Below are 13,250 nucleotides of genomic sequence, written 5' to 3'. Positions count from 1 at the left end.
TAAAACACTGTTTACTTACGTCAGCACTCCTTTTCCTGAGGCAGGCTAATGCTCGTCTAGCAAAACGAGGTGGCAGGACAATGGCCATCACTCCTCGCCATTACTTAGACTTCATCAACCACTATGCCAATTTGTTCAATGAAAAGAGGAGTGAGCTGGAAGAGCAGCAGATGCATCTGAATGTTGGTCTTAGGAAGATCAAGGAAACAGTTGACCAGGTATGAGCCTTGAAAAAGGGCAGTGGGGAAAAGAAGGCCTCATTCTTCACCATCCTTGAAAGCTACTATGCCAAATGTCATGAATAGACTTTGTTGTAATTGAGAATCTGTTGTCCATCTCAGGTAGAAGAACTGCGCCGTGACTTAAGGATAAAAAGCCAGGAGCTGGAAGTCAAGAATGCAGCAGCTAATGACAAGCTAAAAAAGATGGTGAAAGATCAACAAGAGGCAGAGAAGAAAAAGGTGAAGACTTTAACATGTATTAAAGGGTTTATCACACAGAGTTGTACCCACTACTTTTTTAGGATAAGAATGAGCCTCTAATGTGTCCAGTGTAACTTGCTTCTAGGTTATGAGCCAAGAAATCCAAGAGCAGTTGCACAAACAACAAGAGGGCATTGCAGACAAGCAGATGAGTGTGAAGGAAGATCTGGATAAAGTAGAGCCTGCAGTCATTGAGGCTCAAAATGGTATGTGAATGTCATCTGTTATGTGGGGCTCTGCGTGCAGCCTGCTACGTACAACATGCATGTTCTGCTTAATGCTTTTGAATAAGCCCATTTAGCAGTAGCTCTTTTTTAGTGTTATCTCTGATATAAATGTCATAGCTGCCAAAAATCCAGTACTTTGCTCTGACCGCTTAATTCTTCTGGGTAACATTTTGATCAAGCAGTAATCATGTTTAGGCTCTGACCAAACAGAGCAATAGTTGTGCAGCTTTTCAGAATACCAGTTCATGTTGCTACATAATATATACATATATGGTGGCCATTAATGCCATTACTATGATTTCAAAAATGTTAAAGCTTTGAATACAAAACCCCTATTTTTAAGAAGTAATTTGTCTGCAATGAAAATGACCTGCCAATCTGGGTTTCAAAGGTTTAGAAGTTGCCAATCACTGCTTTGTGGGATTGAAATGGTATTTCTGAAGGGTGAGAAACTGAAAAATCTGCTGTTTCCCCTATCCTTTTACAAGCACAACTAAAGTCAGTAGAAGATGTGCCTGGTAGACTGTGCCTTTAGTTTATTTGTTTTAAATCAAAGTTGATTTTTGCTGAAGCTTAAAATCTTTCAAATCTTTTCTCAAAACTTGGTAATCATCTTGCTTTTCACTGTTTTCTCCCAAATCACTATCTTTCTCTGGCTGATTGGGTTTGCTCCTACCTAGCTGTTAAATCAATAAAGAAGCAACATCTGGTAGAAGTCCGCTCTATGGCCAACCCACCTGCTGCAGTGAAACTGGCGCTAGAATCTATCTGTCTGCTCTTGGGTGAAAGCACAACTGATTGGAAACAGATACGGTCCATCATAATGCGGGAAAACTTCATCCCAACCATTGTAAACTTTTCTGCTGAGGAAATCAGGTGAATAATTTGCAAGTACATAGTGGATGCTGCTGGAAACAGAAAGAAATTGTTCAATATATAACGTTACAAATACAAAACATTCTAGGCTTGATTTCTGCGTCAGATAAATACATCTTGCCTTTGTTCAGGGAGAATATTCACATTCTCTGAAAGTAACTCACTCCTGAATAAAAATCTCCAGAACAGTAAGATCCATTCAAATGAAGAGCGTTGCTTAGAGCAGTATATGGATTATCACAACGTTACTTTATTCTACTGATGGCTGAATCCCAGTCTTGGAACTAAGTTTCTTTCTCCATTCCCAGTGGCAGCCTTAAACATACGTTGCATGCTGAATGCTTTTTTCCATCCCCTTAATAGCTGTGAGCTCTATAAAGAAGCAACATCTTGTTGAAGTAAGAACCATGGCCAATCCACCTGCTGCAGTAAAACTGGCTTTAGAGTCAATCTGTCTCCTGTTGGGTGAGGAGACCAATGACTGGAAAAAGATCAGGCCAGTTATTCTCAAAGATAATTTCATCAGCAGCATTGTCAACTTTAATATTGAAGACATGAGGTATTTGTGTTTTTAGCGTTGCTTAACATGGTGATGGGATAACTCACATTCTTAGCAATTGGATGCTGACTGACGCACCATACTTGTCCATGGAGTTCCTCAAACTTTTTTCCTGTTTCAGCGATGCCATACGGGAGAAGATGAAGAAGAACTACTTATCAAATCCAAGTTACAACTATGAAATTGTGAACAGAGCATCTTTGGCCTGTGGCCCGATGGTAAAATGGGCTATTGCACAGGTAAATATCTTGTACTAATTAGGTCAGGAGGAAGGACAGAAATCAATACTTTAGGAGCTCTGTAGTATTTCAAGGTGGTGGTGAGGTGGTTTTCTGCCCCTTGCTATTTAACTCAGCAGCTCCCTAGTAATCCAGCCAAGGCTTACAGATGGCAAGCTTTTAACTAAAGCAGCATGGGTTCACAAATTATGTCTGGGGACCTAGTAGCAAAATTATTTCAACTGGCCAGTAAGAATATAGTAAAAGTGCCTATGAACACATGCAGTGTCTTTCCCTTTCTTCCCAGCAAGTAACAGCCTGTCCCTCCCACAGAAGTAAGGGAAAGGGCTAATTGCACCAGTGGCGTTGTTTCCCTTGAGTCCCCTGAAGGTCTCTCTTACCTTAACCCCCAGTGGACAAAACAAAGGGAGTTGGGCTTTCTTTCTAGTGTGGAAATGGGGAGTGAAACAAAGAGGAACCAGTTGCAAACAGGACTGGAGGGATTGACTCGATAGGAAGGCAATTTCCAATCAATTTATAAAGCAAACCTTCCTGTCATTCATTTAAAAATCTACTTGCAATTGGAATAAAGTGACAGGAGCTTGTTGACTGGGAGATAGGTGGAAGGAGTATATTTTCAGAGTGAGGGATGGAAACGGGCTCCGAAGGTTCTTGAACTGCTGCTGAGTTCCAGGAGGAAAATAGCACTGGGGTATGGAAGCAAAATAGACTGCGTGGGGAAAACAGCTTCAACATGGAGAGGGAAAGAAATGAAAACAATTCAGAGCCGCACCAGAGAGAGATGGGAAATGATTTGGCCAGCCCCCTAACCCAGCCCCCCAGTCAGATCTGCAGCATTCCCAGGAAGGGAGGGGAAAAAGAAAACACCTTTGCCAATGCCATTCAGAACTAGAGAACAGGCTCTCCCAAAAAATCTACTCCAGGTTTTTCTGGCAGCCTAATTTAGCTGCTATAATGCAGCCTCCCTAACAGGATATTTGTGCTTGCTGATCAAATACTTTCTTGCCCCTGGCTCATTGGCAAGTGAATTTGTTGAAGCGTGTAAAACCATAAGTGTTCTAGAACTGAGTGAATGGTCCTTTTTCCCCAGCTGAACTATGCTGACATGTTGAAGCGAGTAGAGCCCCTGCGAAATGAACTGCAGAAACTCGAGGATGATGCCAAAGACAACCAGCAGAAGGCCAACGAAGTAGAACAGATGATTAGAGACCTGGAGGCCAGCATTGCCCGCTACAAAGAAGAGTATGCTGTGCTGATTTCTGAGGCTCAGGCTATTAAGGCAGATCTGGCTGCTGTGGAAGCAAAAGTGAGACTGCTGAATTTCTTCTTGTTCAGTTCCTTTAGAATTTAGGAATGGCTTTTCCTCTTCTATCACATCTCCTTAAAGCCTCCCCACTGAGGACTCAACCTTGTGAGGTGGAGCACTGGACAAGAATTCTATCCTAGACATTAACTGTGTTTAATCACATAGATAATTGTGCTTATGCTAACCATTGGGTCCTGAGCAGGCCAGCCATCTCATCCCTTCTGGGTTCCATTTTCAGTGACCAACATAAGAGTTCTCAGAAAGCTTTTTGACAACATTATAGTGGCAATGTTGAGTGGTCTAGATGAGTTCTAAAAATAGTGGAATTTTGTACTCTTGGTGCTAACTGTGACTTCTGATACCTTGCAAAAGTTATCCTAGCAGTGACTATTGTTCAAGATTCTTCTTGTTTTGGGGAGCTATACATCTTTGATATTAACTTTGCTGCTGTTTTTGCTACCTGTAACCAAAAACGGGGGGCCCAAGGGTGAAATACAATCAGTTATTTTCTCCTCCTCTTTCCTCAGTCGTTTAAATACTTGAAATAAGTGTTTCTGAGACTCTGAAAACTTGGCCCTAAATCTGGTGCAATGGTAACTGTGTCTCAATAAGTTTTCAGAGACATCTAGAGAGATCTTCGATCCCATTTTTCTTTAAGTGTATTAGTTGTTTTACTTTTAGGTAAACCGTAGCACAGCTCTTTTGAAGAGCTTGTCCGCGGAACGTGAAAGATGGGAGAAAACGAGTGAAACCTTCAAGAACCAGATGTCCACTATTGCAGGAGACTGTTTGCTCTCAGGAGCCTTTATTGCTTATGCTGGTTACTTTGACCAGCAGATGCGTCAAAACTTGTTCACCACTTGGTCCCATCACTTGCAACAGGCAAATATTCAGGTAAAAAAATATCCAAAACTCATAAAATAAATCGCTGCTGTTTACTTGAAAGTGTTGTGGCTTTCCATTTAGTTTATTGTTCACCACTTCTATGGCACTCAGAGTACCTTATGTATGTATCCTGGGTGGTCTCCTACCTAGGCAGCTTACAGGACCAGATCTGCTTAGCTTCGGTAGAACTGTCATGTGCTTTCAGACCATTGTCTGTTGCTCCCAGATGTGTGGTTGGTCCTATAAGATAATAGTATTTAACCAAGGGTAAGCAACTTAAACCATCTGGGATTTCCCCAACACAACCACCTTTTTGATTACAAGCTCTGCCTGCTTTGGCACATATTTGTGGTGAGTGAATATGGCATGCAACCAAGAGTATAACAATATCCTCTTGGATATTATTTGGGAACCAAAATAAGTCACACGTGGCACATAGACTGTGAGTAGCAGGAAGACCACAGATGTGTTCACTTAGCCAAAAAGGTTTGTTAATTCTTTGCTTTCCTTGACTAAATAATAGTAATACTTTCTCTACAGTTCCGGACAGATATTGCCAGAACTGAATACCTGTCCAATGCAGATGAACGCCTTCGCTGGCAAGCAAGTTCTCTACCCGCGGATGACCTGTGCACAGAAAATGCAATCATGCTCAAGCGGTTTAACAGGTGCTCTTTTTATGCTTTCCTTCATGCATTTTGTGCATAGCAATGGCTTTTTAGGCAAAAAAAAACCTCCCAAAGAAAGTCTTTGAAGGACACCTAATACAGCTAATTGTACACTTTCTCTGTTCCATAAACGTGTATATTTAAAAATGTTTATTTTGTTAATATGTGAAGTGATGTCTTTCTGTTGGGATCCCTAAATCTGAAGTAACTTGCAACAAATTACTTCCTAGGTATCCCCTGATTATTGACCCCTCAGGGCAAGCTACAGAGTTCATCATGAATGAATATAAAGACCGTAAAATAACTCGTACTAGCTTTTTGGATGATGCTTTCAGGAAGAATCTGGAGAGTGCCTTGCGATTTGGTAATCCTCTGCTTGTTCAGGTTAGTTGTCGTTGAAAGTTTCTTTCCTAATAGCTAGGGACTAGATTCAAACAGGAATGTGTGAATCAGCAAAGCTTGAGTTCTCTGAAGTTCTCCAAATCCCATCTTGAAGCTTGTTCTAACTCAAGTCCATATCAAATTACAAGCTTTGTTCTGTCTTTTCGCACAAAAATCCATTCGTATTTTCATGCATGTTTTTCCAAATGTACACATCAGTTGTGTGCATCTTTGAAATGTACACATTCTTCTCCTATTGATTAAAGCGTATTTGTGTGCATTTTTAAAAAGTACACATTTTTTCATTCATGTTTTTCACACATACTGTCGAACCAAATTTTTTTTGGTCCACGAATGACGTTGCAAGCTCGGAAATGTGCAGACTTCAACTGCAGATTGCATTGAAGTCCGTGTTCAATCCAGAAGGTGCAAACTGAGTAAATCCTGATCAAAAACAAAACAAATGTCTCATACATCCCTAGTTTCAAATGACTTTTGCTCTCATTAAAGCAAATAGCACTTTTGTCTGTGAATATCTTGAATGCAAGTAATATATGTATATGATTAAACCTAGGCCTTTTTTGCACCCTGTAGGAACTGCACTTTACACTGTATAGTCAAGCATACCTAAGCCCCACTGAAACCAATGAGACACAAGCACGCCTAATTAAACTAGTATGCAGCTAGTGGCTTTAAAAGCCATAAGCAAGAATGTCTTTTTTCCTTAAGCTATATCAGTTCTGCACTCTTCTGTATCAAGCAGTTTATTTATGGTCTCTTAGAACTTCCTGTTCCTCCTTGTCACTGGTGTGCAAAAATTCAGGTTGCATGATGAACATTTATACCTTGGTGATGGAAGCCATTCTAATGTATAAACACCATACAAACACACCTGTCTTTCCTGAAATGATCACATTACATTTAGAGTTGCTTGGTTCCTTAACCTCCCTGTTGGCTGTAGATTTAAACAGTTCCGAGGACAGTATCTTTATCATGTAAACTCACTGATGAATTCAAACTAAAAATTACTGCACGGTTTATCCAGGTCCCTTGAGAGAACACTGGGAAAGTGTCTAGCCGTAAAGACTGCAAACAACTGAAAGCAACGCTAGTACTTTACATAAGGTCAGAACACCATGACCAGGATCCAGAGAATGGTACCATTTGTTATGTGAGCCCAAAGTGGTGTTAGACTTACATTGCATCGAACACTCCTTTTGAAACTTGAAGATCCTCCCCAAAAGGCAGCTTGTGATGTAGCACGCAGACCTACTAGTCAAATTAAAACAAGACCAATGTCGGCGCCTGTGTCTAAAGCAGCTTTTGGGATCCCAGCCCACATGTAAATTGCTGTTGGAACCAGCTCAGGAATTCTACCTTCCCTGACTAAATGGTGCTAATTATTTTCCTTTCCTTAATTTCTTGTCTAGGATGTGGAGAGCTATGACCCTGTTCTGAATCCAGTGCTGAACCGTGAAGTCCGTAGAACTGGTGGCCGAGTTCTTATTACCCTGGGAGATCAGGATATTGATTTGTCACCATCCTTTGTCATTTTCCTCTCCACGAGGGACCCAACGGTAAGGAACAAACATTTTATAAGATTGTTAGTCGACAGGAGTGGAAGGGAAAGAAGATATTATTTAAAAAGTGACCCTGGTATGTGTTGTGTTTGGTAGGTTGAGTTCCCACCAGATCTCTGTTCCCGTGTGACATTTGTCAACTTCACAGTAACTCGTAGCAGCTTACAGAGCCAGTGTCTAAATGAAGTACTGAAAGCTGAAAGACCAGATGTGGATGAGAAACGCTCTGATCTCCTCAAACTTCAAGGTACAGTATTCCAAAATCAAATCTTGAGCAGGACTCCATAGACAGTTAAACAACAACAACAACAACTATGGATGCTTATGAAATCCCCCCTTTTCGCATTTCCAGCCCAGATTTTAAGGATCCACTTTACTGGGCATGTTTACCAGAGTGGAATTGAAAATGTTGGAATCTTAATTCTTCCAGAGGTGATTTCCAGAATCTTGTAAGCTGAGTGAAGGCAATTCCATTTTTTTTTGTCTTTGCAAGTCATTAAACACCAAGCCAGTCAAATTTGGAAATGAAGAGAAACTTTCCTCACTAAAAGGCACCCCCATTTCATTATATTTTTATTTATGGAGTCACACAATAATTTGAATAAAATATTTATACTGTGAAAACAAAGAATGGTGTGTGTGGTGGGGAGGGGCAGGATGATTAGTCCCCCTTCACATTTTCTATAGAAGCACAAATGGTGAGGGTCTTCACTTTTTAATTATTATTGTGAGGGCGGTCCATTACCGACATTCAGAAATAAACTGAACGGAACCTAAGGGATATTGTAATCGCACAACAATTATGGGGTGAAACTGATGGAATCTGCTCATCCCTATTAAAAACCTCATTAATACTATATTGCTATTAGTTTGTGGCTGAAAATCTCCTAAAGGGGAATATTATGGATATATCAGATTTGTGCAATGTGGCTGGAATTATATACTTAAGGGTCTTTGCTATATTTAAAGGTGAATTCCAGCTGCGTTTGCGGCAATTAGAAAAATCTCTTCTCCAAGCCCTCAATGAAGTGAAAGGACGAATCTTGGATGATGACACCATCATAACCACACTGGAGAACCTAAAGAGAGAGGCAGCTGAAGTTACCAGAAAAGTAGAAGAAACAGATATTGTCATGCAAGAGGTGGAGACTGTGTCTCAGCAGTATCTCCCACTTTCTACTGCATGTAGCAGTATCTACTTCACAATGGAGTCGCTAAAACAGGTACAAGAGGGTGGCCGCTATTCTCCCTTTCCTCTACTTGTTACCCCTGTTTTTAAGACGATATGGCAAGGTGCCACAGGTACGCAAGCTGCTTCTTTCTCTGCTGTTTGACAATGTGTTCTCTATTTAAACTCTTCTTTAGATACACTTCCTGTACCAGTATTCTCTCCAGTTTTTCCTGGATATCTATCACAACGTCTTGTATGAGAACCCAAATTTGAAGGGGGTGACAGACCATACCCAGCGTCTTTCCATCATCACAAAGGATCTCTTCCAGGTTTAGAGACATTTAATGTTTCGAAAACTCTTCACAAAGGCTTTTGGTTAATGGGGATCTTCCTGCCAAGCTAATCTTTCCCATTTTGTATTGATAGGTGGCTTTCAATAGAGTTGCTCGTGGCATGCTACATCAGGATCATATAACCTTTGCTATGCTGTTGGCCAGAATTAAACTGAAAGGCACTATTGGGTAAGCATATAATTCTCACTTCTTTAAATAGGTGGCTCTGTTTTCAGTCTGTTACAGTTGTAGACACTGTGTTGTGCTGATGGCTGTTAAATTATATCCTGCCTTTTCACAAAAAGTACACATGGTGGCTTTCAGAAAATCAATACAATACATAATAAGATAAAAATACAACCTAAAGCACAAACCGATGAGCAAAACAAACAGCTATTTTTAACTCAGAATACATGGTAAAAATCAAGGTTCTGAAAGGGGCCGCTTAAATATAACCATCTTCACTGCTCACCTAAAAGTAGGCAGACTGGGTGCTGTTCCAAATCCTGATAAGTCCCTCTCTTGGGTGCACACCCACTTATCGCAGATTGTGATGGGACCTGAAAGAGCCTCTGAAGTGGGATGAAAGTCCCAGGCAGGCCCATACTGGGGGGAATGTGGTTCCTGAGCCAACACCTCAAATTGAGCTTGGAAACAAACTAAGAACTGGTGCTGCTGCCAAAGAACTGGTGTAATGTGGTCTAAATAAGCAGATTCCATCATACCCTTGTTAGCTGCAAACCACTTGCATTTTCCAGACTGCCTTCAAGTGTAGTCCTGTCTAAGGCACACAACAGTAATCTAACCTGAAGGTGACAACAGCATGAATGGCTAAGTTGTTAAAAGTTGCTTCTTCAGTTGAAATCAAAGCACAGCACTTATATCAAACACACTAGGCAAGTTCACTTCTTCTGATTCAAGAGATGAATAGTGAGTCCTAAATCTTATGTTCGTTTTTGATATGGTAAAGCCACCATAAGCCAGCTCTTCATTGTTCAAACATGCGAGCTTTTACTCATTTGCTTCTGCGTTGTTTAGCATTTGCTGCATCGTAGAGGCCTTTAGGTTTTGGTTTTGATTTGCATTGGTATCCAGGACATGGCAAACCCCAGATCTTATGATGTGCAGGTCAATTTTTTAAAAAGTCTTCACTATATGAAAATGATTATGGAAATACCAGCTTGGATTTACTATAGGAGAAAAAATAATGAAAGATATAGGCCTTAGTAGCCTTTGACTGCTGTTCCTTGTCTGGTTTAAACAGTTATCCACAGTAGATACTTAAAATCAGAGCTGGAAAAATCATCAGGTGGCAGCTTACTCGCATCCTTAATTTGATGGTGCTTCGCACTGCTTCCGTTCTTGTATAAGGCAGAAACTTGAGAAATAGTGCCTGGGAAGTAGGCAGTGCTTTCTTATCCTCAAACATAGAGTGATTTTCTTTTGTTTTACATTTGAAGGGAGCCTGCCTATGATGCAGAATTCCAGCATTTCTTAAGAGGGAAAGAAATAGTACTCAGCAACACACCTCTCCCCAAAATCAGTGGCCTGACTGTAGAACAACTGGAAGCCATGATGCGACTGAGCTACCTTCCTGCATTTAAGGATCTAGTTTCTAAAGTCAAAGCTGATGATGTAAGTACGTTTTTCAAATAAAAACTGCATACACGCATGCAGAGAGTATCTGTGTGTAAAGAAACTTAGTGTTCCTTGGTTTAGCACAAAGTTCCTTTATGCTGCATCAAAACTAACTACTTTTTTCCTACACCTGATCCACAGCAATTCTGCATTTGGCTAGATAGCAGTTCACCAGAGCAGACTGTCCCCTATTTTTGGACAGAAGACAAGCCTGCAAGTAAGTTCAGATGTCCTTCATCTCAGGGTCAATTTATGGATTCGGCCATTTGGCAAAATCTCACTATAAGGAGAGAAGTGCATGCGATTCCTCCATGTGGTGAGAAGGCAACTTGGGGGCGGGGGGGTATTCCACTTCCAATGAGAAAAATACACAGTTGTAGCACATTTATAATAACAAATTACTTTGGAATAATTCAGGCATTTCTCACAATACTACTTTGTTTTGAGCGCTGAAAAATGGGTCTTAATTTAAAAAATCTACATCGATATTACATGTGCAAGGCATTGTTTGCAGTTGGCCACTTGCCTTAATTTGGCAGTGGTGTAGCAATTGTCTCCTGGCAGCAAGACTAATATATCTGGATATAAAACATCATACAGATGCTCCGTACATGGCTTTCTTCTGCCTTAAGACTAAAGGCCCTTTAAGTTATGGAGCCCACATGCTGCTGAATTGGCTGCAGGCATTCACACCTTAGCAATGCTTGGAAACGACGTCCACTGTCATATGCTTTGTCCCAGTTAGTCAGCTTGCATGCAGACCCAGTCATTGTCACTACTTTTTTTTTTTATCATGCACTCCCTCCAAGAATCACAGTGTGGGGGTCATTGTTCTCTTTCTTCGCCTTCCTCTTAATGTTACCTTCACATCAGCCCTGTGAAGTAGATTAGGCTGGGAGAAAGTATGAGCAGCCCAAGGACATTGAATAAGCTTCCTGAATTAGTGGGGATTTGAACCTGCGTCTCCTTAATTGTAGTCGAATATTCAAACTGCTACATCTCATGGGCTCTGTAATACCTAAATGGAATGTATTGCTCTAGATGATAATGTTAAACAGAATTATTTGGGGGAATGGGAATATGGCATGAGACTTCAAAACTGAGCACTGATTGTTTTCTTTGTCTTCTTGGTCTCAGCACCCATTGGTCAGGCCATCCATCGCTTGCTTCTGATTCAGGCTTTCCGTCCCGATCGTTTATTGGCAATGGCACATCACTTTGTTTCCACTAATCTTGGAGAAAGCTTCATGTCTATTATGGAGCAGCCCTTGGATTTGGCACACATTGTAGATACAGAGGCAAGTAGGCATTTTAAGTGGTGCTCGGTTGTGTTCCACAGAGCTGCATGTGGCATTTGTGCAGGTAGTGCTTCAGGACGTGTTGCTTCAACCATCTGTGCAAGGCTTGCAGCAAAGGCTAAAATCTAAGATTGCATTGACCTCTTCTCACTCTTGTAGCGTCTTAGATGGCTTTATTTTTAATACAGTGTGCATAGATCCGGTTTTACAAAATGTTAACAAAACTGGGATCCAGCAAACAGCACAATTAGTTTTTCATGCCTAAGGTGGCTTTAGGCTTGTGAATCTCAAACAGCAGCTCCCAGTGCCACACAGCAAACCACTATTGAAACTTTAGAGACTTTCAAAAGCAGTCTGTGATATGGCATAGCAGTCTGGCCTATATAGGAAACATGGAGCTTGGTTTCAACCTAAACCCTAGATCCCGAATCTCTCTTAAATGCCTGAGGTCAGCTAGAACATGTAGAAAGCAAGGTCTCCTGTGAATGTGCAAGGCACTGGGCCCCTCCTCCACCACTGAGTAGTTACAATCCACCCTTGCACATCTAGGATTAGAAGGGAGGATTTTCCTCAAGTCCTCCCAGTGCTGAAAGAAATGCAAGCCTCCTAGGAGTCATAAAAAAGAAAGAAGCCAAGCTGCTTGCCCTACATCTATCCTAATTTTTTCTCTCTCCCTATTCTGTTCTGCCCACTCTCCCGGGTTTTAGGTGAAGCCTAATACTCCTGTATTGACATGCTCTGTGCCTGGGTATGATGCCAGTGGACATGTTGAAGACCTTGCTGCAGAGCAAAACACACAGATGACCTCTATTGCTATTGGTAAGATCTCCAGACATTTTCACCATTCCAAACGCTGTGGAAGGCAGCTTCACATTTCCAACATTAAACTGTAATGTTGTGCTTGTAGGTTCTGCTGAGGGTTTTAACCAAGCAGATAAGGCAATCAATACCGCTGTGAAGTCAGGCAGGTAGGGTCTGTTCTGTTTGCATGACTTTGGCATTATATCATCTCTCTCTCTCTCTCTCTCTCCCTCTCTCAAAGCCTCATTATCTTTGGGTTTTTTAAATCTTTATTCTAGGTGGGTCATGCTAAAGAATGTCCACTTGGCACCTGGATGGCTGATGCAACTGGAAAAGAAGCTACATTCTCTTCAGCCTCATACATGCTTTAGACTCTTTCTTACAATGGAGATAAATCCAAAGGTAAGCAACTCAGAAGAAAAATCAAACTGTTACCTGAACCTTAGCAAGCCATTCCTTTTGAAAGTATTATTTCTGGAAGAAAGATGCATCTTAAAATAGACCTAGTGTGAGCCCTCTTCCTATGAGTTCTTCTTCCTGCCATTTTTAATCTATTCAGCTTCTCCCCACTAAATCCAACTAATGCAATAATTAGAAAATAATAATTTGAACTTTGTTCAAAGAGCTTCACATAATCTAAGTAATCAGTAGACAAAAATACTGAATGCAGAAAAACTCACCAGGTTCTTACCCTCCATTCTCTCCTGTTGGCAGTTAAATGCCACTTTTGATATTTGTTCCATACCAGCTGCCAGTGCAGCTTTATTTTTAACCTTTTTATTGAAGACAAGAAGATACGTAACACTA

General features: G+C 41.0%; 1 protein-coding gene across 2 annotated transcripts in view; it reads left to right on the top strand.

Annotated features, from left to right (window-relative positions):
- Window positions 1-13,250, top strand: part of DYNC1H1 (dynein cytoplasmic 1 heavy chain 1) — a 72,001-nt gene that overhangs the window by 46,346 nt on the left and 12,405 nt on the right. Inside the window, exons 49-68 of one of the 2 annotated variants that reach the window (XM_084838588.1) lie at window positions 45-218; window positions 342-461; window positions 568-688; window positions 1,390-1,585; window positions 2,266-2,383; window positions 3,474-3,689; window positions 4,371-4,583; window positions 5,115-5,242; window positions 5,473-5,626; window positions 7,054-7,200; window positions 7,300-7,450; window positions 8,173-8,426; window positions 8,569-8,703; window positions 8,801-8,895; window positions 10,167-10,341; window positions 10,486-10,561; window positions 11,482-11,642; window positions 12,350-12,461; window positions 12,550-12,610; window positions 12,722-12,845. In XM_084838588.1, the coding sequence (XP_084694714.1) occupies window positions 45-218; window positions 342-461; window positions 568-688; window positions 1,390-1,585; window positions 2,266-2,383; window positions 3,474-3,689; window positions 4,371-4,583; window positions 5,115-5,242; window positions 5,473-5,626; window positions 7,054-7,200; window positions 7,300-7,450; window positions 8,173-8,426; window positions 8,569-8,703; window positions 8,801-8,895; window positions 10,167-10,341; window positions 10,486-10,561; window positions 11,482-11,642; window positions 12,350-12,461; window positions 12,550-12,610; window positions 12,722-12,845 (2,931 nt within the window). The remainder of the gene's footprint in view (window positions 1-44; window positions 219-341; window positions 462-567; window positions 689-1,389; window positions 1,586-2,265; window positions 2,384-3,473; window positions 3,690-4,370; window positions 4,584-5,114; window positions 5,243-5,472; window positions 5,627-7,053; window positions 7,201-7,299; window positions 7,451-8,172; window positions 8,427-8,568; window positions 8,704-8,800; window positions 8,896-10,166; window positions 10,342-10,485; window positions 10,562-11,481; window positions 11,643-12,349; window positions 12,462-12,549; window positions 12,611-12,721; window positions 12,846-13,250) is intronic. The other variant, XR_014788347.1, reaches the window with a different exon arrangement.

This window comes from Heloderma suspectum, chromosome 1, assembly GCF_057233095.1.
Source record: "Heloderma suspectum isolate Gila_16-S chromosome 1, 16-S_ref, whole genome shotgun sequence".
Lineage (NCBI taxonomy): Eukaryota > Metazoa > Chordata > Lepidosauria > Squamata > Helodermatidae > Heloderma > Heloderma suspectum.
Note: the sequence above shows the minus strand (reverse complement) of the source record. Positions and strands in the feature narration are given on the sequence as shown.